The sequence below is a fragment of the Hydra vulgaris genome, chromosome 12 (genome assembly GCF_038396675.1).
Source record: "Hydra vulgaris chromosome 12, alternate assembly HydraT2T_AEP".
Classification (NCBI taxonomy): Eukaryota; Metazoa; Cnidaria; class Hydrozoa; order Anthoathecata; family Hydridae; genus Hydra; species Hydra vulgaris.
In genome coordinates this window covers 11,994,191-12,021,095 of record NC_088931.1, presented here as the reverse complement: position 1 = coordinate 12,021,095, position 26,905 = coordinate 11,994,191, and the positions used below count along the sequence as shown (strand labels likewise).

General features: G+C 26.6%; 1 protein-coding gene across 2 annotated transcripts in view; it reads right to left on the bottom strand.

Moving 5' to 3' along the window:
• LOC100200906 (calcium/calmodulin-dependent protein kinase type II subunit alpha) overlaps nt 1-22,391 on the bottom strand; it is a 28,949-nt gene extending 6,558 nt beyond the window's left edge. The window contains exons 1-17 of one of the 2 annotated variants that reach the window (XM_065812185.1): nt 22,212-22,391; nt 12,597-12,691; nt 12,137-12,196; nt 11,983-12,037; nt 11,204-11,269; nt 10,992-11,064; nt 6,535-6,718; nt 6,319-6,413; nt 6,200-6,241; nt 5,820-5,900; nt 5,612-5,695; nt 5,369-5,516; nt 4,936-4,970; nt 4,808-4,850; nt 4,091-4,169; nt 3,137-3,231; nt 2,915-3,026 (exon numbers count right to left, since the gene is read on the bottom strand). In XM_065812185.1, the coding sequence (XP_065668257.1) occupies nt 2,915-3,026; nt 3,137-3,231; nt 4,091-4,169; nt 4,808-4,850; nt 4,936-4,970; nt 5,369-5,516; nt 5,612-5,695; nt 5,820-5,900; nt 6,200-6,241; nt 6,319-6,413; nt 6,535-6,718; nt 10,992-11,064; nt 11,204-11,269; nt 11,983-12,037; nt 12,137-12,196; nt 12,597-12,691; nt 22,212-22,273 (1,409 nt within the window). In that variant the 5' untranslated portion in view covers nt 22,274-22,391. Of the gene's footprint in view, nt 1-2,914; nt 3,027-3,136; nt 3,232-4,090; nt 4,170-4,807; nt 4,851-4,935; nt 4,971-5,048; nt 5,110-5,368; nt 5,517-5,611; nt 5,696-5,819; nt 5,901-6,199; nt 6,242-6,318; nt 6,414-6,534; nt 6,719-10,991; nt 11,065-11,203; nt 11,270-11,982; nt 12,038-12,136; nt 12,197-12,596; nt 12,692-22,211 lie in introns of both variants that reach the window. The other variant, XM_065812186.1, reaches the window with a different exon arrangement.
• Between the last annotated feature and the right edge of the window lie 4,514 nt (nt 22,392-26,905).

Sequence of the window (26,905 nt, the reverse complement as noted above, 5' to 3'; positions counted from 1 at the left end):
AAGTGATTTCTTGGTCCATGAGCATCCTAGTTTGATATTCTACAGCTAAAAATGTGATTTTAAAACTTTAATTTTTTGGGTTTTGGTGATTACTGGCCCACAGTATAATGATGATCATACTTTTAATATTCTATAATTTTTTAAATTTAGAATTGGTTTTATCTAAATCTAAAAAATAGCTTATTTGTATATTGCAAAATGTAACCAACAGTAACAACTAAAAGCAAAAAAATTTTAAAAACTTGGAGGACCAACTCAACAGAGGAAGTTAAAAGTTATGTGACAACATATAACTTAACTTCCTCTGTAAATGTAAATGGGTAAATTAGTGGTATACACTTTTTCAATATAACAACAATAATAGCAGAATCATATTATGTAAAAAATATAGAGGATATTATTATAATATAGACACTCCTGAAAAGCATTAATTAATATAACTACAGCAAGCTTTATACAACTCAATTGAATAAAACTCAGTTGAATGGTTAAAACCACAGAAATGATTATTTTTAAAATTCAAAGTGGGCAAAATATATTAATACAATAGTTTTAGTAATAGTTCTTCATGACTGATTATTATAAATACAAAAATAAGTTAATGCTTGAAAATTAACGAATTTGTATTATTTTAATAATAATTTTAAATAAAATCAATGCTTTTTTTAAAAGTGCAAACAGGCAATTGATAATTTTTAATTTATTTTAAAATAATTCATTTCATTGGAATGACTTCACAAATGGTAGGAAAAGCTACAAGAAAAGCAATTGAAAAGATTAAATGAAAAAAAAACAAAGCACAGTTGAGATAATGTTCTTAATTACTTACAACAATTTCGAATAATAATAAAATAAGAACTTTAATCTCTGAAGTTAAAAAAGAAACAACTAGTGCACATTTTATATCTCTAGAAAAAGAAGCGCAATTGCACATTTAGTTGAAAAAAAAAATTATCTTAGTTAAATACAGATATTATATATTATATAATTATTGAATATATTAAATACTTTTATTAAAATAATAAAACAAGAATTTAAAAATAATTATTTATGAAATATGGATTTTCACCAATTGATAAAATGAAAGTAATTTAAATAAGTGAAGCAAAAAACTTAATAGACATGTCGAGAATAATATTAATCGTTCAAAAGTGAATTAATGGGTTCAGCGTTTTTAAAGCGAAAAAATTTCTGGTTTCTATTAACATGCAATAATTAGATAAAAATTTTAATACATTAAATTTAATACATATACAAATATATTTTTAGTAGAACTAATCATATAAATTTATTAATAAATTATTAATTTTTAATCATTGAATTATTGATAAAAAGTTAATTTAATGCAACTTTTTAAAATAAAAGATAAAAACCAAGCAGTATTGAAAAAAATAAATTCGCATTAACATCTTTTCTCTTTTAAACTTTTTTCTTGAATGACCCACTAGCAATTAAAGTAGCAGATCGTTAACAATAAAAGTATTTTAAACGCTTTTTCAAAATTTAAACGATTTTATGAAATTTTAGTATATGCATTTTCCAAAGAGCATCCTGATTATTTGTAAAATCTTGCTTTTTTAAGTTGTTTTTTTTTTGACTGGTTGTTGTTTTCCACATTGATATACATACATATACACAGGCTTGGACAGGAATGGCGTGCGATGGAACGCTATTGCTGAACAGGCAAATTATTTTTTGCTGTTGACATCTCGACCATGACTGTTTAGACACTTTGATGTTTGAAACATTTCAGAAATGCGCTGAAAAAAGAAACGCTAAGCTAAACAGTTTAGCTTAGCATTTTTAAGTCTTTTTTTTTTTGTCTGAAAACTATGAAAAAAATTAAAAAAACAGAAAAAGAAAACAATTCCTCACTAAAAAGAAAATATATAAGCTTTAAAATAAAACTCAAACTCTTTGAAATTTAATTTTTGTTACGCTTTTAATTGCAGCGGAAATAAATTACTTTAAAACTTATCTTTCGAAACATTCTATTAAAGTTACGTAAAATGCTTTTACAAATTACTTCTAATGATTGTTTAATAAATGAAGAAATTTCATTTAAATTGTTGTTTAATTAAAAAGTGAAACTAAAACTATTGAAATGAAAAAAATACAATATTTTTAAATTGCTTAAACATTTTTTTTGAAAAAGTTGCAACAAAAAAAAAAAAAAAAAATTTTTTTTTAATAATAAAGTAATCTTTTTAAAATAGTAATTTTTAATCAATTCATTAGTAAATGAAGTTTTAAAAAAAATTCATTAGTAAGCCAAAAAAAAAATGATTTTAAACAATTCTTTATAAAAATAGAAACAAAAAAAATAAAGCAATTAAATCATTCCGTTGCAACAGGAAGATTTTAATTAAACTTATTCATAATTTAAAGTATTCAAAAAAAAAATCTTATTTAAGATTTTTAAAAAGACATGGAAAAATGGTTTCAAATGTTTAAATTTATTATAAAAAATACATGCCTACTAAAACAATTTACATTTTTACACAAAATGCATTTATTTTAAATGATCATTATAATTAATTTTTTATTTTATTTAAAGCCTTCGCGTAAAATAAAAACGTTAAATGAGATCAACAATTAACTGTTGTTCATAACGTAATGATTTTTTTATTTTTTTAAATTGTTAAAACATTAAAAAAGCTGTGGTCAAACTGTAAAAAAAAACATTAGCATGGTCAGTTACAGAGTGCAATCACACGCCATTCCTGTCCAAGCCTGTATATAGGAAGTTGTTTTAGAAAATGCTTAAAATATAAACTTGATATTCAGTTTGATGTGGTTCCACAAATATCAGAAAAGTTATAAAAAAAATAATTTTGCCAAAAAGATTATCATTTTCTTTTACATCATTTAGGGCTGTAATTAAATGAAATAACTTTAAATATTTGTGTCATACCTGTCAATCTTTTGTGTCAGTCGAATATAACTAATACAAGCAGACTCATCTGAAAGAAGTATGACATGTGGAGCAAGAATGGTGGTATTCACAGAAGAGGCAGCATTTTTTACTAAAGCAACATAATGAGATTCAAAAAAGTGTGTTAATGAATTAAACTAAAAAAAAAAAATCATTTACTAAAAAAAGTTTTTATAACATAAAAATAACTGAAGAACTCACAGTTTTCAAAGTAAAACTTATGAAAATCTAGTCCTTCAACCAAATTTCCTTTGCAAAGAGGTTCGAAACATGTCATTTTGTCATCACAAAGTTTACTGAAATTACAAATCAAATATAAAATATAAAAATTCGTAAAGAAATTAAAAAATTAAAGAAACAAAGTCTATTTAATATGTAAGCATAAAAAAAAATTTCCTTTTTTTTTTGTGCATAAAATATATATTTGAAATTTTCCCATAAATTATTTCCCCATACATTAGATTTTAAAAGATAGAGTTTAAACATAAAACTTAGGTATATAGGTTTTATGTTTTTTTTTTTCTGCATAAGTAAAAAACAAATTTTATCTAAGTGCAAACTAGCATAAGTGCAAACAGGTAAGAACTCAAACAATTTTTAAAACATTGGTTTATGTGCAAATTTACATAAGTGCATACACATGACTATACATACAAGTCAGTGTAACACTAACACTTATGCTAGCTCAAACCTAGAGTTTCTGCAAAAAAATCGCTATTTGACACTGCCCATTTTTTGAATGTACTGCATTTAGCACAACTGAATATAAACCCTTAGTTTCAAGTTATTCAATAACTGATTATTAAACAATTTAATACTAAGGTTTTACATCAGAAACTTCACGGCTAAATAGCATCCCAATATAAGATCATTGAGGGAAGGTTGCAAAAGCTGAGCATGTTAACAGTGTGTTGTTTTTTGCAGCAAAAATATTATTATATATACATATATACATATATATATATATATACACACACACACACACACACACACACACACACACACACACACACACACACACACACACACACACACACACACACACACATATATATTTGTAGTTTATCATAAACCAAAGTCGTTCCTCTCAAAGAATATAAATACTTTATAATAACACGCATAACTAGTATGCTTAAGTAATTATTAAAAACTTACGAATATGTTTCATAGTCTCCCATTGTAATGCTACCAATTAATTTTTGTGTAAGCTTAACAATTTCTTGTTCTTTGGAAACTAAAAACAATTTTGAATTAAGTTATGATATTTAAAGATATTAAATCTATAAAAAAAAAAATGAATTTTTTTTTTTTAGATTTAATTTTATTTTCTACAACAAAAATCATAAAAGATTAATTTTTTTTTTTTGAATTTTTTAATGATTAATCACAACATTTTTTTACTACTTTAAACTTAACTTTATTTAACTTAAATTCATCAGCAGGTTTTAAATTTCATCTAATTTCATTTTAGAGTTCAAAAGTTACATCAATATAAAGTTTTCACCCTCTCTAAAATAAGTGGCATATAAACCAATCAAAGTATATATAAAGTGTTTATAAACTTAACATATATTTTGATTGCCAAAAAACTGTTTATCAAAAACATCCAATATAAAACAAATATAAGTGTTTGAAAAGTTGTGTTAAAATAATCAAAACAAAATTTGTGAGCTGAACAAAACAGTAACTGTATGAGTAACTCTCTTAGAAACAATAAAACACTATGAGTAGGTACTCTCTTAGAAATAATAATCACTTGGTTGTCCTGCTATGATATAAATTTTAGTTGTGCCTTAAAAAGAATTTTTTTAACAATTTAATTAAAAAAACAAAAAATTAATTAAATAAAAACGAAAAAAACAAAAAACAAACTTCTTTGATCATCATCATCAATTATAACTTCATCATCAGATGCCTAAAAAAAAAGAGAAAAAATGAAAACACATTTTTCCTTAACAAAATAAAAATAAAAATAAAAATTATAAAATTATAAAACATACCTTTCTTTGTTTATCAGCAAGAGCTTTTTCTTTGGCTAAAAAAAAACTTATTTTTTATAAATGTTAAGAGAAAATAAAAATGCATGCATATTGTTAGTCGATAGTCAACCTACCCAATAACCCGCCGGTTGAACCAGAGATTCTGCGTGCAAAAACTGTAGTTAATATAGCCCCCTAAAAAATACAATGGTACTTAAACAATAAAGACTAAAAAAAAAAATAATTAAAATTATGTACGCAGGAAAAAACTTTCTCCATTTCTTAAGATGTGGCGGGTTATTTAGGTAGAAATGTGTTGAAATTAGTCAGCATGCATGATTGATGATCTTTGGTAGCATTTATTCTTAGATGAAACTTTTGAATAAATCAAACAGCAAAATATATGATCTACTGTTTGATATATTAAAAATGCTTTTGTTCTCATCATGCTAACCTTCATCCACAACTTCAGCAATTTTCACAGCTTTTTTTTCAATGACAGTGCCACTTCTTATTGGCGTTGATATCACTTTCGATTCATTACCCGTAGTATTTAGCACTTTTGCGCCAGCTGATACAATTAAGCTGGTAAGAAAAGCACCCTGGAGAATATAATACTTATAATAACTAACATAAAAGATGATAAAATTATTCTCGAATGCAGATATATGATAAAAATATATAAAAAATTAAAAACCTTCAGTTTTCTGCGAGCATTGAAACGCTTCAATCCATTAATAGTTTCTTGTCTGTGGAACGTTGATGCACAGGCGTGTCTGTCCTAAAAGACCATAAAACCATAAAAAAATACACAATACATTTCAATTATAGACTAGTACAATTATTTAATAAATGGAAACGCCAGCATTAGGATTTTATAAATGACAGTATAATATAAAACTCACTGAAATCCAAGGATGTTTTAATGCCTCAGCTGCGGTTACTCGTTTTTTAACATCTAATGTCAGCATTGAATCTATAAGTTCCTATTAAAAAAAAGTACAACTCCATAGTTATTCTTGTAACAAAAAATTCACAGCTGTTTTTTAGGCAATAAATGCATTGTTGTAAAAACATTGCATAGTCCTTGTAACAATTGCATATCTGTTGCAATAATTGCAAAGTTGTACTTTTTGCAATAACTGTAAAGTTGTAAAAATTACTTAGTTGTTCTTCTAATAACAATTTCACTGTTATTTTAAAATTTTAAATAACTAACTTGTGTAATTACTTAATACATATACCATATAATTAGCAAACTAATAATGATGTTAATCATAAATACCTTTGCCTCCTTAGTAACCGTATCCCACTCAGGAGATGGATACTAAATTTTAAAAATAATAACAATAACTTTTAGAAAACATCTAGAAAAAATCTACAGATATAAAAACATTTTCTCACATCATAAGCTGCAGCTTTTATTTGTGCATAAAGACGATGTTGATCTTCATCCCAGAAGGGAGGATAACCAACCAATAGAATATAAAGAATGACACCTAAACAAAAAATGTTGTCATAAATTAAAAATCAACATAAAAAAGGTTAAAAAATATTAAATTATTACAATATCATTACAATGATGTCATTATGTAAAATGTGTATATGTTGATTTAATACCACACGCCCATATATCAACAGGCTTTCCATAAGGTTCCCTTCTAAGAACTTCTGGAGAAAGATATCCAGGTGTACCAGCGAAACCATGCCAAACATTTTTATTGTCACATTCAACAGCTAGTCCAAAATCAGCTAGTTTAACAGCAGCACCTTTTTCTTTACTTGCAAGTAATAAATTTTCAGGCTGAAAATTGAATTTAATAACAGTGTAAAACAAATTTTAAGTTAAAAAAAAAATTATGAAAGGCAATATCTTTTTTATACTAATTGGACTGGGTTGATTTAAAATTTGAAGTCACTTTATGTGATGATTTTAAATCTTAAAGTCCACCATTCACTACTTTTTTAAAAAATTAAAAAAATTTTATGTATGGCATTTCAAGAACAAAATTTCAAGAAGAATTCTGTGTATACACATCTATTGATTTACCTAACTGCTTGTTTCATACAATGCTTAATGTTCTTCTCCTATCAGATAATCCTGGTGATTTCATTCATCTCACCATTATTGTGCATTATTATGACCTGTCAAGGATTCCAATATAGAGTTAAGAAATATCAACAAGCCCTCACAAACAAACTCAAAAAGCATTACAAACTAAACATTAATTGGGCTACTATTCAAGATAAACCAAATAGTGTTGTTTTTTTTTTTACCTCTGGGATAGTCAAAATTGTATACAAGGAAAGACTGGCCACTGCAGAACATGGATATATTTGGTACCAGCAACACTAGCAATGCTGGTACCAGCTATGTTCCCTTAGTTGAAAAGCAAAATGTGAAAATTCCACCTCTACACATCAAAATGGGTCTTATTAAACAACTGGAGATAACCCTTTAAAAAGAAAGTGCAGCCTTCAGAAATTTTGACATAAGACAGCTCCTAGATGATAATTAGTTCAAGTAGACCACAAATGACCTTCAATTGACAGCTTGGAAAATATTTTAAACTATGCAAAGAGTTCATTGGCAACCATGGTCCTCCAAAGACATGGATCTCATTCAACTGCTTAACTCATATGATGCTTTAGGATGTATAATTTTTCTAAAGCTCTATTTTTAAATGTCACAAGTGGACTTTTCCCAAACAATATGGGTATTGTAATAGATAAGCATGAAGAGCAATTACAAAGAAAAATGGTCACCTGCAATAGTAGCAGACTTTTGCTGGATGTTGCAACACAATGCTCCTGATGTGCTGTATAAGTGGAAATCTTACAGCAAACACTTCTAGTACTCATAGAAACTGCTTGTAAGAACTGTGTAACTGCTTATTATAGTTTATTGAATACTATGAAGTGTAGTACAGCAAAAAAATATTTTAAAAACTCAAGATTTTTGGGAAAAAAAAAATTCTTAAAAAAATCTAAACCCCTCCCCCCCCCCAATTTTTTTTTTTTTTTTGGGGGGGGGGGGTGTATAAATCTCAACTGATGCTCATACTAGATGCAGGATTGGAAACATTTAATTTTTCAAACAAATATATCAAAAGTTTTAGACAATTAAATAAAAAAGAGACTTTTTAAAATTATTTCTTTCTTGACTTGAACAGAGGTTTAACCATTACACAGGTATTGAACAGAGGTTTAACCATTGCACAGGTATTGAACAGAGGTTTAACCATTGCACAGGTATTGAACAGAGGTTTAACCATTACACATTGCAAAAAAACATTATATTAGCTCAGCATTTATACAAACCATTAAAGCTCTCCGCATTTTCTTGCTTGTGTTAAAGTCAGTAGAGGTGTCCTAAATAGAGTATCCAGCCAAATATCTGGGCTGAATTTGTATACTATCCGGTATGCGGCCCAATAATAAAATAATCTGGTTGGCTACGCCGGATATTTCATGTTAATTAATAATATAAAAAAAATTGTTTTAACTAATACTGCAATCTTAAATGTACACAATTTAAATTGTTTTAACTAATACTGCAATCTTAAATGTACACAATTTAAATTGTTTTAACTAATACTGCAATCTTAAATGTACACAGTTTAGACCTGAAAAAAAACATTCAGTAACTAACAGAAGAAGAGAACACAAATTCTAAAGTGCTAATCTTTTGAAATAATCAAATATAAGTAGATTCAAAAAAAATCTTGTTCAAGTTATACAATTCATATAAATAAGAATTAATTGTGCACAAGAGATACAGATTTTAAAACTTAAACAATAGTATTTCTCTGCATTGAGGTAACAGACTTGATCGCTTTTTCTCATAAATATTTTCATATTCAGAAAAGAATCTCTCCAAAAATGCAGAAGATGCTGGTGGTGCTAACAATTTAAGGGCTAGTTCTTTTAGCAGTATATGATAACCAACCATTTAGTATTGCTAATACTAATTGGTTGGTTATCTAAAGCAACCATCATAGCTATTTTGTATTTGCTTTGACTACTAGTCATTAATATCTTATATCATTTTATGAAATTAACAAAAAATTCTTTTTAAATAAAGTAACTAATGATTTTAATTAAAGTATCAATGATTTTTATATAATAAATGTTATTTAAAAAAAAAAAAAAAATTAAATTTTATAAGCGACGATTTTGAACAATGGTCTCTTTAATAAACTTATATAAAATCATTAAAGCTAATAGACTCAATAAGAAAAAAGATTTTGTTGAAAAGAAACAAAAGAAAAACATTTTTGAAAGCCGATTGAATTAAATAACTTTGATCTTTACTTATGTTTTTATATTATTAAAACCCATTTAAATAAAGTAACAAATCACTGCTAATGATTTTTATTATAAAGTATTAAGAAATCATACATATATATATATATATATATATATATATATATATATATATATATATATATATATATATTTATATATATATATATATATATATATATATATATATATATATATATATATATATACATATATATATATATATATATATATATATATATATATATATATATATATATATATATATATATATATATATATATATATATATATATATATATATAGTATGTATTTTTATTATAAATTTTTAATTTTTTTATTTTATGTTAATATACCTCCCTTAGGCCGAGAAGGCTACTAAAGACAAGGAGGTTACTTAATTGTGGTTATAACCCTCTCTCAACTCTATAACTCCGAAACACGAACCTTGATGAACAAGGCCGCTGCGTGGAGAAACAAGTTGAGCATGGGACGTGGTGTGGATTGAACTTGGAACCTCTTGCTTATGAAGCAAGCACTCTACCACTACACCACAACCACATAAAATAAAAAAATTATATCAACTTTTTAAAGAAAAAATTTAATTTTATCTTTTGTTTATGTTACTGCGAAAAATTGTTAAGAATCTTTTTTTTTTCAACTTTTAAATGTGCGTATTTATTAAATAATCCTTAGATGTAAGTTGTTACTTTATTCAAAAGGGTTTCCCATAATATTATATCATAAAAGTAATAGTAAAGATAAATGACTTTATGATAATGAAAGTTATTAATATTTTATCGTTATAGTTTATTATTTGTTTTAATTAAGTTTTAATTTAATTTTTTTGATTTTAATTATAGTAAAATTTTTTTTTATTTTTCATTTTTTTTTTTTATGAAGATTTATTTGGTTTCTTTAGAATAATTTTATCTTTAAGTTTCTTTATTGTTAAGTTGAGATAATTTTCAGCGCATTTTCAAAATGTATACAAATTTTCGAAACATCTTAACAGTTGTGGTCAAGTTTTCAAAATCAAATAGTATTTGCGTGGTCATATTATAGCGTGAAATCGCAAGCCTTCATGGCCAAGCCTGTGTATCCATCCGGGTATTTAAAAAATGCTATCCACAACATGCCTAATTGTCAACATTTTTTAATTCAGTGAGCATAAAATTAAAAGCAAAGTCTGCTGTAAACAGAATCTTGGTTGTCGCCAAGATTCTGTTAACAGCAGACTTTAAATCATTTTTTCTGACCTGAAAAAATGATTTAAAAAAATGATTTTTACTTTGTAAAAATCCTTCATTTAAATCATTTTTTCAATTACCCTTCATTTTGTTTGATCTCACAGAAAATCTTTCATAACTTGAAGAAAATTAAATTGTATGTAAATAATTTATACAAGTATTAAAGAAGTTTACAAATTTAAAAATAGTTTGCATATTTATTTAAATAATTACAGTACAAAATAAATTGGTATTATTTTATTATTTTTATTATTATTACTATTATTATTATTGTTATTATTAAAATCATTATTGTTATTACTAATACCATTATTATAACTACGACATATTTATAAAACTACATTTATACAACATGTAATTTCTCTTAGTGGATATAAATCTTTAACCAAGCAAATCTTTTAACATGATTTAATTAATTTATTTGAATTAAAAATTTTCAAAAAGTTGAAAAAGCCATTGTTAAAAGATTACTTTATTCATAAAATAATAGTTAATTTTGAATTACTAAAAAAAAATTTTTACCTTGAGATCTCGATGCACTATGTTATTTTGATGGCAATGTAAAACACTCTCTAGGATTTGTTGAATTACATGACTAAATTAATCAAAAAACCCTTTTTTTAAAATAAAATTTAAAAAAAAAAAATTAAATACTACTTGATTTATTATTTGGCATTTTTGAAAGTTGTCTAAAACAATTACCTTTTGAAAGTTGTCAAAAACAATTAGTTTACCTTGCATCTGATTCACTATAGTATTCTCTGGCAACAATGTCTTCAAAAAGTTCACCACCAGTAACTCTTAAAAGAAAATTAGGAATAACTTCAATGTAATTTTTTTCTATTAAAGCATAAAAAACAAAAAAACTTTGAAATTTTGAAAATGAACAAATAAATAACATTTAGAAAATAACTAGAAATTTATTTTAAAAATTTTGGTTATTTTTTATTTTGAGATACTGTATTATTTAAAATTATTTTGAGATTTGTATGTAGGATTAAAAGCTTATAACACATAAAAAAGAAAACAATTCAATAAATATTTCTTTATGATCACTAGTTATGTTGAAAATTTGATGCAAGAAATTAAGTTTACACTTTCTTGTTTTTTAATTATTTTTATTAACCATTTGCTAATCAAAAAAATGATAATATATTTTGATAAATAGCCTTCATAAGGTAATTGCTGGATAGTTAGATAACAGTTGGATGGTAAGGTTAAAGTTGGTTAGAAACCATGATTTCTCTTATCAGAAAAAAATCAAATGGTTTCAAATTTGATTGCATTATTTTTATTTTTCAAATATTGTAAAATTTTTATTTTAGTAGCAGTAAGTTTACACAAAATGAATCTTGAAAAAAATCTTTTGTGAATTTTTGATTTGTTTTTGTCTTGGCCTCTAAATTATTACATAAATTTAAAAATTACTTGCAGATCGAAGACAAGATAATGAACACTTAAACCTCTACATTATTACATTAAAAATGATTGCATAAATTTAAAAATTACTCACAGATCAAAGACAAGATAATGAACACCATCTTCTGGAATACTTGCATGAAGACGAACTAAATAATTAAACTTGAGATCATATATTTTTGCACTAACTTTTATGTCAAATTAAACAAATATATACTTAAAATTTAGAGCTTTCTTTGAGCGCTTACCAATATTAGGATGTTTTAACATCCGACAAATTTTAGCTTCTCTTTCAAGTTTTTGTAAATCTAAAAGTTTTGAAAGAATTACTATAAAACATGTACAAACATATAATCAAATCAACATGAGCAGTGAGAATAAAAAGCTTGCTTGTCTATTTTCTGAAATAAATAGTAAATGGCAAAATCTTTTTTAAAAACAGTGAAAAGCAAACTTTAAACTATCAAATTTACTTGAGCAATTATATCCTTTAAACTTGTATCAGCTATTACAAGGGAATATTGAAGTCATTTTTAACAAAGAAAAATCAATTACAATTTAAAATAAATTAATAGAAACTTGATTCTAAGGCATAAAAGAAAAAAATGTGTGAATACTTACACTGTAATTTATTCTTTATTTATTTTAATCAGTGCAACCATGCAATTATTAGAATAAATTTTTAACTAAAATTTTATTTAATTTAACCTCTAGTTGATAGTTTCTTTGTATTGAAAATTTTTGCTGCAAACTCCATACGATTTTCTTTGTGAATGCATCTTTTAACAATGCTAAAAGCACCTCTAAAAAAAGTAAAAATGTTAAAAGCATTTTTAACAAACATTCTTTAATATAAAATTATATAAAGTTATATAAAATATATACAAAAATATAAGCTAGAAAAAGTCTTTGAAAATAAAAAAAAAGTATGTATAAAAATGTTATTTAAAGAGTTCAAAAAGTGAGCAACTTCACTTTTGGTCTGTGGCATCAGATATAGTTTTTCTAATAATGATTGTATTTTATCATTGCATTGATTTGTTGCAAGGACAAAATGAAAACATTTTATCTTCGAAATAAATCAATGGAATGATAAAATCTCAGTATCTGATTTATAATTTCATATTCTATCACAAAGTAAGACTAGAAGATAGAGTTAGAAGTTAGAGTGTGGTAAATTTTAGAAGTTAGGGTGTGGTGAATTTTAGAAGTTAAGGTGTGGTGAATTTTAGAAGTTAGGGTGTGTTGAGTTTTAGAAGATAGAGTGTGGTGAACTTTAGAAGTTAGGGTGTGGTGAATTTTAGAAAATCTTTATTAGGTCATTAAGAAAGCCAAGTCAAGTATTCTCAATATAAAAATATTTTGAAAATAAAAACAAAACAGATGAACACTTTAAACAATTTTTGATTATGGCAAAAATTGGCATAATTTTTAGTAACTCTTGAAAAAACTACCAACAGCCTACCTCATCCAGGTGAGGTAAAAAAAGATACTTTGGATGTAACAAGTTTCTAAATATTTAGATAAAATTTCTTAATATTAATGGGTACAAGCGTTTCAGCAGCTTGAGAGATCAAGGATGTCAATACCATAAAATAAAATCACTTTTATGGTATTGACAAATACAAATTTTAAGCCATAACCAATGGCCTAAAATTTGAATTTGTCAATACAATAAAAGTGATCTAACTTCATAGTTCATAGTGAGAGAGGATCTCAGAAAAACTTCTTAATTTTCCTGCATATACTACTGCACTTCAACTCAACAGCATTCTATTTAAATATTGAATTAATAAACCTTAACTTTGTAAATAAGGTTTTAAATCTATCTTTATCAATACCATTATATCAGCAATTCCATTTAATTGAGAGCAATTGACAATAGTGAGGTCTTATATGATAAGCTCATTATTTTTTTCGGTCATTGACATAATGAAAATATGGTGCTTACTACACGAGAAAGTGCATAATAGTAGTATGAAAAAATTATGCAGCGATATGTGATATCAAAATTTCTGAGTCACAAAAACATATTTTGGAGTACAACTTTAACTGTGATAGCTTTGTGGCTACTTGCCTGAAATAACTTCACACCATACAGAGAAGGCATCTACCAAAATGAAAATCAAATACTATGCGTAGATACAATCTAAATGCAATCTTTAGGATGGTTTTTTCTCACAGAGCTAACTTTTTATCTCACCACATTTACACAAATTTAATCAAACTAAACAACACTTAATACAAAAGTTCAATTTTCTTTAAAATTCTAAAATATACAATGTAAAAAAATTTCATGCTGTGAACATGACATCAGTACCATATATTAAACTTGTAAAAAATTGAATATTAAATCTTTTTAATTTTTTTTTTTTTTTTTTAATCTCTTTGCTTCCAACAAGGCCGCAAGCAACCACTATTAGAGTAAAAAGTTACTGGAAGAGAAAAGATGAAGATTGTAGAGCAAGATAACGATTGAAAGACGATTTAAAAGAGATTGTTCTAGGAAAAAAACTAGAGGAATAAGAGTTTTTGGAGCACGTAGGAACAGTAACAGAAAAAAGACGAGACTTAATTGAATGACAAGTAACACGAGAGTGAATTTAAGTAGATGGCACAAGAGACGCTAGCTCTTTAGAGCAGTGCCCATTATAGTATTTGTAGAAAAGAAAAAGAGAAGCAACATTATGACTATGTGATAATGGTTGGAGGTTGGTTGTAAGAGCAGGTTCAACTATGTTTACAATGCCTTTTTGCACCTTGTCTAAAAAAGAAATGGCATCACTTGAAGATCTGCCCCAGATATGACAACAGTATTCTATACAAGGCCAGATTTGAGATTTATAGAGATAGAGAATAGAATCCAAAGTAAGAAAGTATCAAGCTAGATAAAGAGAAGCAACCTTAGCAGATGCTAATTTTGCAACAAATTTGGTATATGGTTTCCAAGAAAGATCGGATGTAAAAGTTAATCCTAGAAGATAAGGGTAGATGACTCATTGAGTACATTACCATTCATAGATATAGGAAGATCTAAATTAATGCGATAACGATTGGCTGAAAAAATTTGAGTTTTATCTGAATTAAAGTTCACCAGCCACTGTGAGCCACATGCTGTGGCAGAAGTGAGATCCTTTTCAAACTCAAATGCCCCCTCCAAGCAATCAGAGAGTGTTGGCTTCTTATCACGACAAAAATAAATGGTAGTACCATCAGCAAACAATGCCACCTAAGATGTTTGAATATCTGGAAGATCGTTAATGTAAGTTAAAAAAGTATAGGGCCAAAAATAGAACCTTGAGGAACCCCTGAAGTTACAGAATAAGAAGAAGAGTGCTGTCCATCAAGGACAACTTTTATACTACAATTAGAAAGGAAGGATTCAATAATCTTAAAGATGTTACCAGATACATCGTAAGAGAAAAATTTATGGATAAGACCAGCATGCCAAACTTAATCAAAAGTTTTAGAAATGTCAAGAGTGATGGCCTTAACCTTTCCACTTTTATCTAATGCACAATAAAACCTATCAGTTATTACTGTTAGCAAATCAGCTGAAGAACGAGAAGATTGAAGTCCATATTAATGATCGCAAAGTTGTTAGATTCAAAATGAGAGATTAAGTGTTTGTTAATAAAAGATTCAGAAACCTTGCATTTTGATAGGAAGAAGACCAATGGGACGGTAGTTAGACTCTAATAAGCACTTGTTAAATAGTTTTGAAAGTATAGACGACAGCTCAGGAGAACACTTCTGCAAGACTATAACAGGTATGTTGTCCGAACCACAAGCTGTAGAAGAGCCTAAACAGGAAATCACATTAGATACAGAAGCTGGAGTGATACGAATGTCAAGCAATAAATCAACCTGATCAACAGATTTGCCTTTATTATTGATACTATTAAAGATTCTCCAGAAGTCACAAGAGCCTAATTTTTCACAAAGATTTCATGCCAGGCTGAATCCACTAAGTTATGTAAGAAGCACATTTGTCAGCAGAAAGACGAAAGATTTCTACCCAAGGGCCATCACGAAGAAAATCACAGAAAGAGTCTCAGTCAGCTTTAAGGTAGTTGTAAGAGGTACGACGATAGGAGGATTCAGATGATGAAGAAGAATGAGATAATAGTTTTAGAGAAATCGAACCGTGATCAGAAGCACCTAAGTCTCTCCACATTCACCTAAGGGTGAATGTGAAGAGACTGAGCACTGGCTAGGATCAGAAACAAGACATAAGTCGAGTAGAGAAGGTAAATGATTCAGGTTGTCTGGAAAGTAAGTTTGAAAGTTGACTATTTGAGTTAGGGATTGAGAAAGGCAAAAGTTGTGGGCTTCAATGCTTGCAGAGTCACTGATACTAGGGCCAAGCCATTCAGTGTGATGAGCATTAAAGTCACCAATAACAACAAAATTGGCTGATGGACAAAGAGAAAGGGCTTAGTCAATTTAATCAGAAATAACATCAAAAAGAGTGCAGTCTTGAGATGAAGGAGAGCGATATAAGTAAGGCAATAGAGTGAGGTGGTGCTAAATGAAAGCAAATGAAAGAATAGTCTGTGGATTCAAACTAAGTTTCCTGACAAATAGGTGAATTCTTACAAATGTAAATGCCCAGGCCAAGCATGTGACTATTGGAGTCTTTACGAATTAAAGGAAGAAAACCATCAACACTAAGATCACAAAATGAGACAAATGAACTCAAATTAGTCTCATAAAAAGCAACCCAGCCAGCACAAACACGTCTTTAAAACGTATTTTTTCGCATCTGAAATGTTAACACTTTTTAGAGGTCAGAATTCAGATAAATATAAGACATCTAATAGTAGTCTTCTTTTAGACGGCTTAAGGTAGCTATTATTTGTTGTCTCAAAGATAAAAACTATTAGATGACTTTTTATTTGTTATTTGAATTTAGACGTCTAAAAGGTGTTAACATTTTAGATTCTAAAAACGCGTGTTTGTGCTGGCTGGGAAGTAGGTCTGGTGAACTTTGCAAGAGATAAGATTTGCTAGAAGGAAAATTACTTCAAAAAACCGCGAGTATTATTGAATGATAGGCTTAGAGAACTTGGTGATGACGATGGTTTTTTGTATTTTATAGTTTTTGGTATTTTATTCATTTTTAAATTTGTTAAAGAACTTGACTCAAAGCATAGACAGTACACTGTTTAATAGCCCAAGCAATTGCCTCATTACTATTAATAAACCCTAAGCTGTAACAAAGAGCTCCAAATGTGGCCTTGACAATGCACACCAAAAGTGCAAACAGGGACACCATCCATGCGCAACATGGCACTGTTAATACTTTGATATTTTTCAGCTGATAATGGAATCAGCCTCTCTGAGAGCTACCACAGAGTTCAGAAAACCTGACTACCATCCGGCCTCAGAACCATAAAACTGAGTTTTAGAGCTGTACCCTCATTAGGAGATAATAGAATAAGTTGCCTAGTCATAAAAACATCTTAAACTGAACACAATGTATTAAAAATACATCTGCGACAGCCTAACAGATCAATCTCTCTTAACTGAGAAGACTTATCAAGTCTTGGTCCATAATTTAATTCCAACACAACACAAAATACGATTATTGACAAATCAACTGAAAAATGTGCTTTAAATACGGAAAAAAAAGAAATGCAGAGTTTTTAAAGCAGAATGTAAGCAAAACATTAACTAAATATTTAGGAGCCAAAATTGATTGTAATATTTCAACAACTAACCTCTTGCTAGCAATGAACTAAAAAAATCAACTTGCATAAATAATATCCATTTGATAAAGGCAATGGATTTGCGATTTTGGATTCGGAATTAGCAATACAAAAAAAAAAGAACAACTTGGTAATTGCACAATATTTACTGTTGACCTAAACTAAATATTAAACTTTATTTAACATTCTGTTAGTAAATTGAAAAAAAAATAAAAAAATTAAATAAAAATTTTGAGTTGGCAATTGTCGTCAAGATCTTTATGCAAAATTATGTGAAGAACATAATCATAACTATACTATTTGTAGTGAACATTGTGATTTTTTCCGAAACTATCTTGCCAATAATGATGGTCAAAGATCACTTGTAACTGCTGAACAAACCATTTTTGACTTTACAAACCAACCTTCTATGTTAAATTTAAAGAGAAAATAGCCAACAGACTTCAGTTACTGAATAAAATACAAAAAAAGAAATCAATTATAAAATTAAATGAAATAAATGTTGCTGAAAATAGTAGTACAAATAATGTAACTGTTAAAAATACTTTTGAAAATAAGTATTTATTTTCTCAAGATTTGTCAAATTAAAAAAAAAACTCAAGAACCTAAAGATGAAGCAAAAGATGTTAAAAAAATGAGATGGTTCAATAGAATAAATTAATTTATATAAAAAAATTTTAACAAACACTCATCTAGAATTTTTTGAATGTCAATTACGTATGAATAACCATGTTAAACAAGAAAAACATTGGGTTATTAAAGATAAAATTTTAACTTTGAGGATCTTGTATCGCAGTCAGCTTTTAAAATGTTTAGAAGAGTTTTTTATTACCTGCTAGAAACACTATTATAATGTTTCTTGAAAAATCTTTTGAGAGCCTATTATCTGAGTTTTACAATGAGGGAATGACCTTACTAAAAACGTGAGTAGATACCATGAAAAAATTGGAACTGTAGCCTTTTTTTTTAATGAAGTGCCTTCAAAGCAACATCTTGATTATGACAAAAACAATAACAAGACCATTGGAATTTAATCTAATGGCAGCAGACCAAGTTCTTGTATTGATAGTTTGGGAGTTATCAGCAAAATGGAAACAACCAATTGCATATTTTTAGAGTAATACTACCATGTGTTTAATCAATTCAGCTATGATAGTAAATAATGGTATGATTCATTTGCATAAAACTGGTTTAGCTGTAAGATGTTTTGTTTGTGATCAAAGCTCAAGTAATATTAGAGCTCTCAAATTTCTAGGATTTTCATTAATAAACCAACAAATTTCACATCCAACTCAAAGCATAAGTTTATATAATATTTGATCCACCACATCTTATAAAGAATGTTAGAAACAATTTAATAAAACAAGACATTTTATCTGATGGTAAAAATATAATTGTGGAAGCATTTGCAAGAACTTTATAACTTGGACAAGGTTAATGCCCGTCCAACTTTTGCAATAACTGACAAATCATCATTTAGATCCAGGATCAATATTAGCATGAAGTATTATTGCAAAGCAAAAACACAAATTTTTAATTGTCCAGTTGTTACTGACTGAATATGCTTCTGCAAAACTATTGCCTTAAAATGTTTTGTCAACGGTCTTTTTTATTGAAAATATGGATATTTTATTTGACATCTTAAATTCTTGTAAAATAAAAGCAGATAAACCAACAACAACAACTTGAAGATTTAAAAGTTTGGATTAAGGTGTGGCATTTTTCACAGCCAAAAAAGTATATTCAGTCATTGGAGTTTAGACTATTTCTAATAATCTTTGTCTCACAAACAAGTTGTTTCATGAGGATATTTTTTTATGTTTGCACAGTTCAATTTAATCAAAACTATTAAGTTTTCTTTTTGGAATAACAGACCAACAGCAATGAAATTTAAAACAGCATATCAAAATGTCTAAGTACTACTTTCAATAGAACAATCTAATTCTAACTGTAACTGCCTCCCAAAATCAGATTTTTCTGATGCAGTTATTATTGACTTAATTACTAACATAGTATTTGAGAATCAAATCTCTAAAAATAAAAAAAAATGATTAATAACCATTTGCATAATAACCTTATGCATTACCAAATGTTTCTAGTGATGCAGCTTCACAATCAATTAAACAGGTTTTGAAATTAATTGCAGATGATTTGATAAAGAAAATTCAAGTTTGTCACAAATATGTACATATGCTTAAAGTAACTTATTTATTTACTAATTCTTTTTTACAAAACCTACTTCACAAAATTGAAACTGTTTTTACACTGAAACTTTTATTAACTAAAAAAAATATTATACAAATTATTAAAGTAATAAAAAAAGATTGCAATTTTACATTTCTTTATGATGAACATGTTGATCATGTCTCTCATGTGGAAGAAAGTTTTATTGGAAATTTTTTTATATGCAAATACCTTATTTTATAAGGTTTTTTAATCAATATCTGGTACCACGAAACAAGCTATGTAAAATAAAGTTAGCTTGCATTACGCATGTTTGATTTTATTATATAATTCTAGAAACAAGATATTTCTTTATTTATAAGATTGTTGTTTTTTTCTTTCGGTATTACCAACTATTTAGCATCCAAATAAGGGATATATATTTAAACTAATAAAAAACAAATACAGTGATAACGTGATAAAAAAGATTTATGTAAAACATGTTAAGTTTATATCAAATAATAACTTATTAACATAATAATGTTAGTTAATATAATGTTATATAAGCAATGTTATAAAATAGTTTTAAAACTATTTTAATTTATAAAAGAAAAGTTTTTTTATGGGAGGCCGTCTAGTAAGAGTAATTCAAAAGTTTTTACATTTCATTGAGAGTTCGGCACTATTATGATTATTTGGTCCCAAAAGACATCCCATAATGCAGGAACATAGGAAGATAGCATCAGAAGCCGAAGTGAGTTTAAAATAAACTAAATTAACTTTAGTAGATATACATTTACTAATTGGTCTTAGTGTTAGTAAGTGTTATTTTTAAGGGAAGACATAATATATACTCTAAAAACTCTGGTCAAATAGGTCTGTCCATAATGGTTGTTTTATCTAAGGCGTGTTACAACATATCAAATCAAATGCTACTCAACAGGCTATAAGTGTGAACATTGCACTAAAATCTTATAAATGTTATATTAATGATAACCATACTTGATTTACCAGTACCATAACACAAATTCATTTTTAACAATTTTAAATTCACAAGATTAAGCTATCCAATATACGTGTGAATATCAAAATGCAATCAATCAAATTTTTCTTATCATGCTAAAATTTTTCAATCTAACATTTTTTAGCATGATAAGCAAGTTATTTAACATTTAACCAAATTATAATTAAGAATTACTATTGCATATATGATTTCAATAAAAATTTATTTTTATCAAACTTTTTATATAAATTAATATAAATAAATAAATATATAAATATATATATATATATATATATATATATATATATATATATATATATATATATATATATATATATATATATATATATATATGTTTAAATATTTAAACAAAATATATTATATATCAAGAGTTACATTAAAAAGAATTAAATTATGTGTAAAAAGTTGCTATAGAAACTTTGAAGAAACTTTTTATTAAAACACTTTTAAGAAGTTTTAAAGTTTTAAAAAACAAACATAGTTCTCATTTTTAGTTTTTACAAAATATTTTGATAGGGTATTATTTATTTTTTTATTGTTTATAAGATATTAATTATTTTTGTTTATTTATATATACTCTTTACTAATTTAATGAATAAAGTTATATTTTTAAAAATACAAGTTTAGTATGTGTAATTATTCATTTATATATAATTCATTTTATCTTTGAAAACAATTTAAAACCTCAAACTTCCTGTTTTCTATAAAAATTAGAAGATTTAAGTTTTATTTTGAGTAAAGATGATACTTTGTTAAAGTAGAAAAAAATTGATTGTGCCAATGTTATTATTATTTCCAAAAATTTTTAAAAACAGGCTTTTTAATAAATGAGATAACCTAACAAATAACATGATAAAACATAAACATGAAAACTTAAAAATGCAATAACTTAATAATTTTATTTCTAATTTAAAAAATTGAAATCAATAAGTCTATTTTTATAATTTAATTTCTATATAATAGAACAGTATAACATTTAATAGACTATAAGAGACAAATAGACTTTACAAAAAAATGTTTATGAATATTCCTAGAAGTTCATATGGTGAACTTTTGAGTAAAATTCAAAAACTGAAAAAATGAAATCTCATATTTTAGATTGAAACTATGAAATTTAATACTTTATAAAGTTGAAAATTTCATACATATTTTGTCAATTTAATAAAAACTTAAAATTAAAAACCTAATATAATAAAGAAATAGTTTTTTGTTATAATGTAAAGTATTCCTTTTCATTTGTTATTTATTTTATTTTTTTTAATTTCAAATACTATTTTGTACTGATATTGATACTAATATAGTAATTGTAAATAAAGGCATCCTTTTAACGGTGCTGAATTATTTTAACGTTGTAGCTGTATAATGCGGTACTCTCATTGCGCATTGGAAATCACGATCGTTGGTAAAAAGTAAAAATGAGCTTACTTTCCAAGTTCTTCTTTTAATTCATATATGTCAAAAAACTTGGGACTTTCAGTTGCGGCCATTTTTCTATTCCTCTATTAAAATCTTTTTTTGTTCGTATTTTATTGCGGAGATTTATTAAGAAAAGAAACGTTGTTGTTGTTAAGGGATGGTCGTAAACGATTAAGCGTATTAGACAAAGAAAATTATCTTATAGTTACGTTTGATAAATAATCAGCCCTAAGATGGTCAGATTACTCTTTAGCCATACCTTAATTTAAAAAAAATATATAGTAAAATAAACCGCTTTGATACTGATTATTATATAAATACTCTTTTTTTTCTTTGTTTGAACCTTTTTTCATTTTATCTATCGCGTAGAACATTGAACTGAACCGCTAAAAGATTTTGCAAAACCTTGAATTGTTTCAGTCCGTTTAGTGACGTCTCAAAATATACCCTAGGCATATTTAGGGGTGGTAACTTTTATTCAAATATGGAATATTTTAATAGAGCATTTTTCTTTAAAAAACAGTAATTGTGAGTAGAAGAAGACGAGAATGGATTTTATTAATAAATTCTGAAAGAAAACGCAAGCAGTTTTTTTAAGAACAAATTAAGCAAAAATACTATATAATTTGCATTTGAATAAAGTTATTTATAGCATGAAGAATATATAAGTTACTTTGAAATCAATGAATTATTTAGAAGGGGATGACATTAGGGTGGGTAAAAAGAACTTTCCATTATGCTATAGAAAAACACAGGTTTTTTTTTTTTTTGAGCTATTCAATAAAAGAATTAACTAAACTTTCTAGCTAAAAATCTCCAAAGCCACAATGCGTTGATATAACAGCTTTGTTAAACCTGTTAGATCAACAAACTATTATCATTCATTAAAAATTAGTTTTTAGAATAAAATATTTTACTTTACTTCAAATGCTTTTCTTTTTTTTAATTTCTTACAATTTATTTTTACAACTGCATTATGTTAACTAATATAAATGACTAAATAAAAAAAATAATAATAAAATTTATAACTATTATATAATATCGGTTGATATTGGTTTAACTTCTAATAGAGCGTCGCAATTAACAATCGCGGATCGGTAGTAAGTATTTTAAAAGAACGATGGTAAAAATAGCAAAAAGTAGAAAAAATACCATAAAGAAGATAGAAAGCTTGCAGTAAGTCAGAAGGTGCAACCACGGACCGAGAATATGTGTGTTTGAAGAACAAAGTTACAAAGGGTAAAAGATAATAAATAAATAGTTAAAAAGATAACATAAAGTAACTTTAGAAGGCATAAAGAAGATAAGCAACAGTAAGTCAACATTTCATTTCATTGAATGCACCTTTAAAGAAGATGAGCTACAGTAAGTCAACATTTCATTTCATTGAATGCACCTTTAAAGATGATAAGCAACAGTAAGTCAACTTAACAACAAGTGACCAAATTACCTTTAAATGCAATTTGTAAAAGATAAGCATGATTAAAAAAATGATTAGCTATCTACTTTTTAGTTTTAATAAATCTATCTAATATTATATTTTATTTCGTTATCGACTATTTGCCATACTGACACCTTTATAATTTTTCAAGGTAATAAAAAATGTAAATCGTTTTACATTATTGTTTTACGTAATCGTTAAATGTAAAACGATTTTTACAAAAACGTAAATTTGTATATATATATGTCTAAAGGAAATTGCTGTAAAAATGTGTAAATTTTTGTAAGTAAAAGAAAATAAATATTCAAAAAAGTAAAATTAAAAAAAAAGTTCAAAACAATATCCTCAGGATGCCGGTTCAATGTTTAAAAAAAAAAGAAGACAAATAAGAAATACTTATTCGGAGTCTCTAGTAAAATATTGCTAAACTCTCGCAGCTTATCCGAATAGAACTCATCTAATGTTACTGCAATGAGGGTATTTCTTAGGGTAGATTTGATCTAAAATATTAAGTAAAACCTCAAATGTTTCACTTTTTTGCATATTTGCATCATATAGCTTCATCTTTATATTGCGGACTTATTTTATCTTCTGTAAGTTTTTAGTTAAACATTTTTTCATTCGTTGGTAATAAAAGAAGGACTATCTTAATAAGGTTACACTTTATTATTTAAATTTTTATACTGTGAATGAAGTTCGAAGCCCAATTTTTTATTTATACTCAAGATTCTTTTACGGTTTCTTTAACAGTTTGTATAATTTAATACACTATGGTTTTTTATATTCTTTTTAGTTAGTTATTTTACACATTTTACAAATGTTATCCTTAAGTTGTAATAAATATATATAATTACAATCTGACTGGAGCAAGTAGAAGACGAAATGGTTTATCATCAAGCCCCTTCGTAAAATAGAGAACAAATATAATTTTACAAGTGGTAGTATTATACAAAAGAGTGAAACTAAAAATGTCAACAAAAAAATTACAATATAGAGTTTGAAAAAAATTATAAAGTTTGCAAAGAGGAAAAAACCTTTAAATATATATATATATATATATATATATATATATATATATATATATATATATATATATATATATATATATATATATATATACAAGTCGGTACATATACGTATTGTAAATATATATATATATTGTTAGTCACATGCTTAGCATTTACATTAGTAAACTTTCACCCATTTGTAGGGAAACTAGGTTTGAATCTACAGACTATTCTTTTATGTACTTTCGGTTTGCATCGCTTCACTCTACCGTTTTTTTCTTTGTTCTATATCGTCTCTTAAATCTCAAGACTGCACTCGATGTTATTTCTAATCAAATTGACCAAGCCCTTTCTCTTTACCCAATATTGTTGTAGTTCATCATCTGAATCTCCTTATCATTGTACCTCTTATAACTACCTTAAAGCTGACTGGGACTCTTGCCGTGATTTGCTTTGTGATGATTTACTTTGGGGGTAAAAAACTTTTGTCTTCCTGCTGACAAACGGGCTTTTTACGTAACTTCTTGGATTCAGGTTGACATAATCAGTCAGAATTAGTTAATATTTAGTCAAAATCCGTCGAAAAATAGATAAAATGTTTAGCGACCTATTATTGACTAAAAATCGACGCTTGATTTGAAATGTAAATTCCAAACTTTTTTATATATACGTTTATTAAACGTTGATCTAACGTTTAGAATATCGATTTACATTAGTCAATATTGTAAACCTTTAATCGACCTTAATTAAACGTAAACCTTTATAGATTTAAAATCTACGCTTTAAATCTTTTAATATATACGTTTATTAAACGTCGATCAAACGTTTACAATATTGATTAATATGAGTCGTTATTCTAAACGTTTGATTGATGTTTAATAAACATTTATTATATCATAATATAGTGATACAGCCATTGGTCAGAAGACTCACATAAAAACTTATTATAAAATTATTTTTTATAGGCTAAATAATTAAATTAGACTTAAATGCATTTTCAAGATTTACTTCCTTACAACAACGACCGATAAATAAATAATAAACGAGTGTCGGGTGCGCTATTTTAATTCATGAAAGTTACTAATCTGCCTTACTAATCTACCTTCCTAAATGCCAACAAATCAATGGACTCCAATGTTTTAGAAGTTATTGATGGCGATATTGACACAGTTAAAAAGTATGAGTTGCTGGTCTCTCGTTATGAAAGTCCTGCTGCAAGAACTTTTTTCGTAAGTTTTATAAACAGTTTAAATTAATTTTGTAAACGCTAGTATGATTGTGTAACAGTAGGTATTCTACTTTGCAATAAGCAAGAGGTTTAATAACTAAATATTTATTTTTTTTATTTTAGATGCATTTTAGCTTAATTTAGTTACATTTTGTCGCGACGTTACTAATTTATTTATGTCCAAAATAAACATGGATGGTGCAGGAAATTTCGGAAACTTCTATTCAGAAAATCCTCTATATGTTAAGTTGTTCTGTGTAGCTCCAATTTTGATTCATGAATTTACATTTAAAATATGAACGATTTTACCCTAGATTTTTTGCGGTTAAAATCAGGTTACGAAATCAGAGAATCAGGATACAAATGTAAAAGATGATGTTGCACAAACAGGTGCATGATGAACAAGCGGTAGGAAGATTTTTGATAGGAAGATTTTTGATAATACATAAACCAGAGAAAACAGTGATCCAAAATATTTGCTTATAAGTTTATTAATTTTATTAGTAATCTTTGACTTAATGCATACTTTTATTTTCTACTCATGAGATTAAATTTAAAAAATATTTGATAGATTATATTAAATTATAAAATTTAAAAAATAATTGTTACTATAAAATTTCCACTGTAAAAAGCTTGATAATTTAATTTTTTTTATGGACGTTTTTTATGGACGTTTGTTCTAAACGTTAATCGGGATTTTATTCTAAACGGATAATCGACCAAATCTTAACGTTTTGTCGAAACGTTGTTTTGAAGTTTAATAGAAGTTTGTATCTTTACTGGGAGGTTTTTGATTCTTTAGTTTAGAAGCACTTAATTTCACATCTTGAATTTAATAACTTACATTCTGATCATCAATATGGATTTCGGTCTTCTCGTTCTATTGCTGATTTGTTAACGCTAACAATCGATAGGTTTTTTTGTGCATTAAATAGATGTGGAGAGGTTAAGATTGTCGCTCTCGACATTTCTAAAGCCTTTAATAAAGTTTAGAATGCTAGTCTACCCTATCTGCTTTCTTTATACG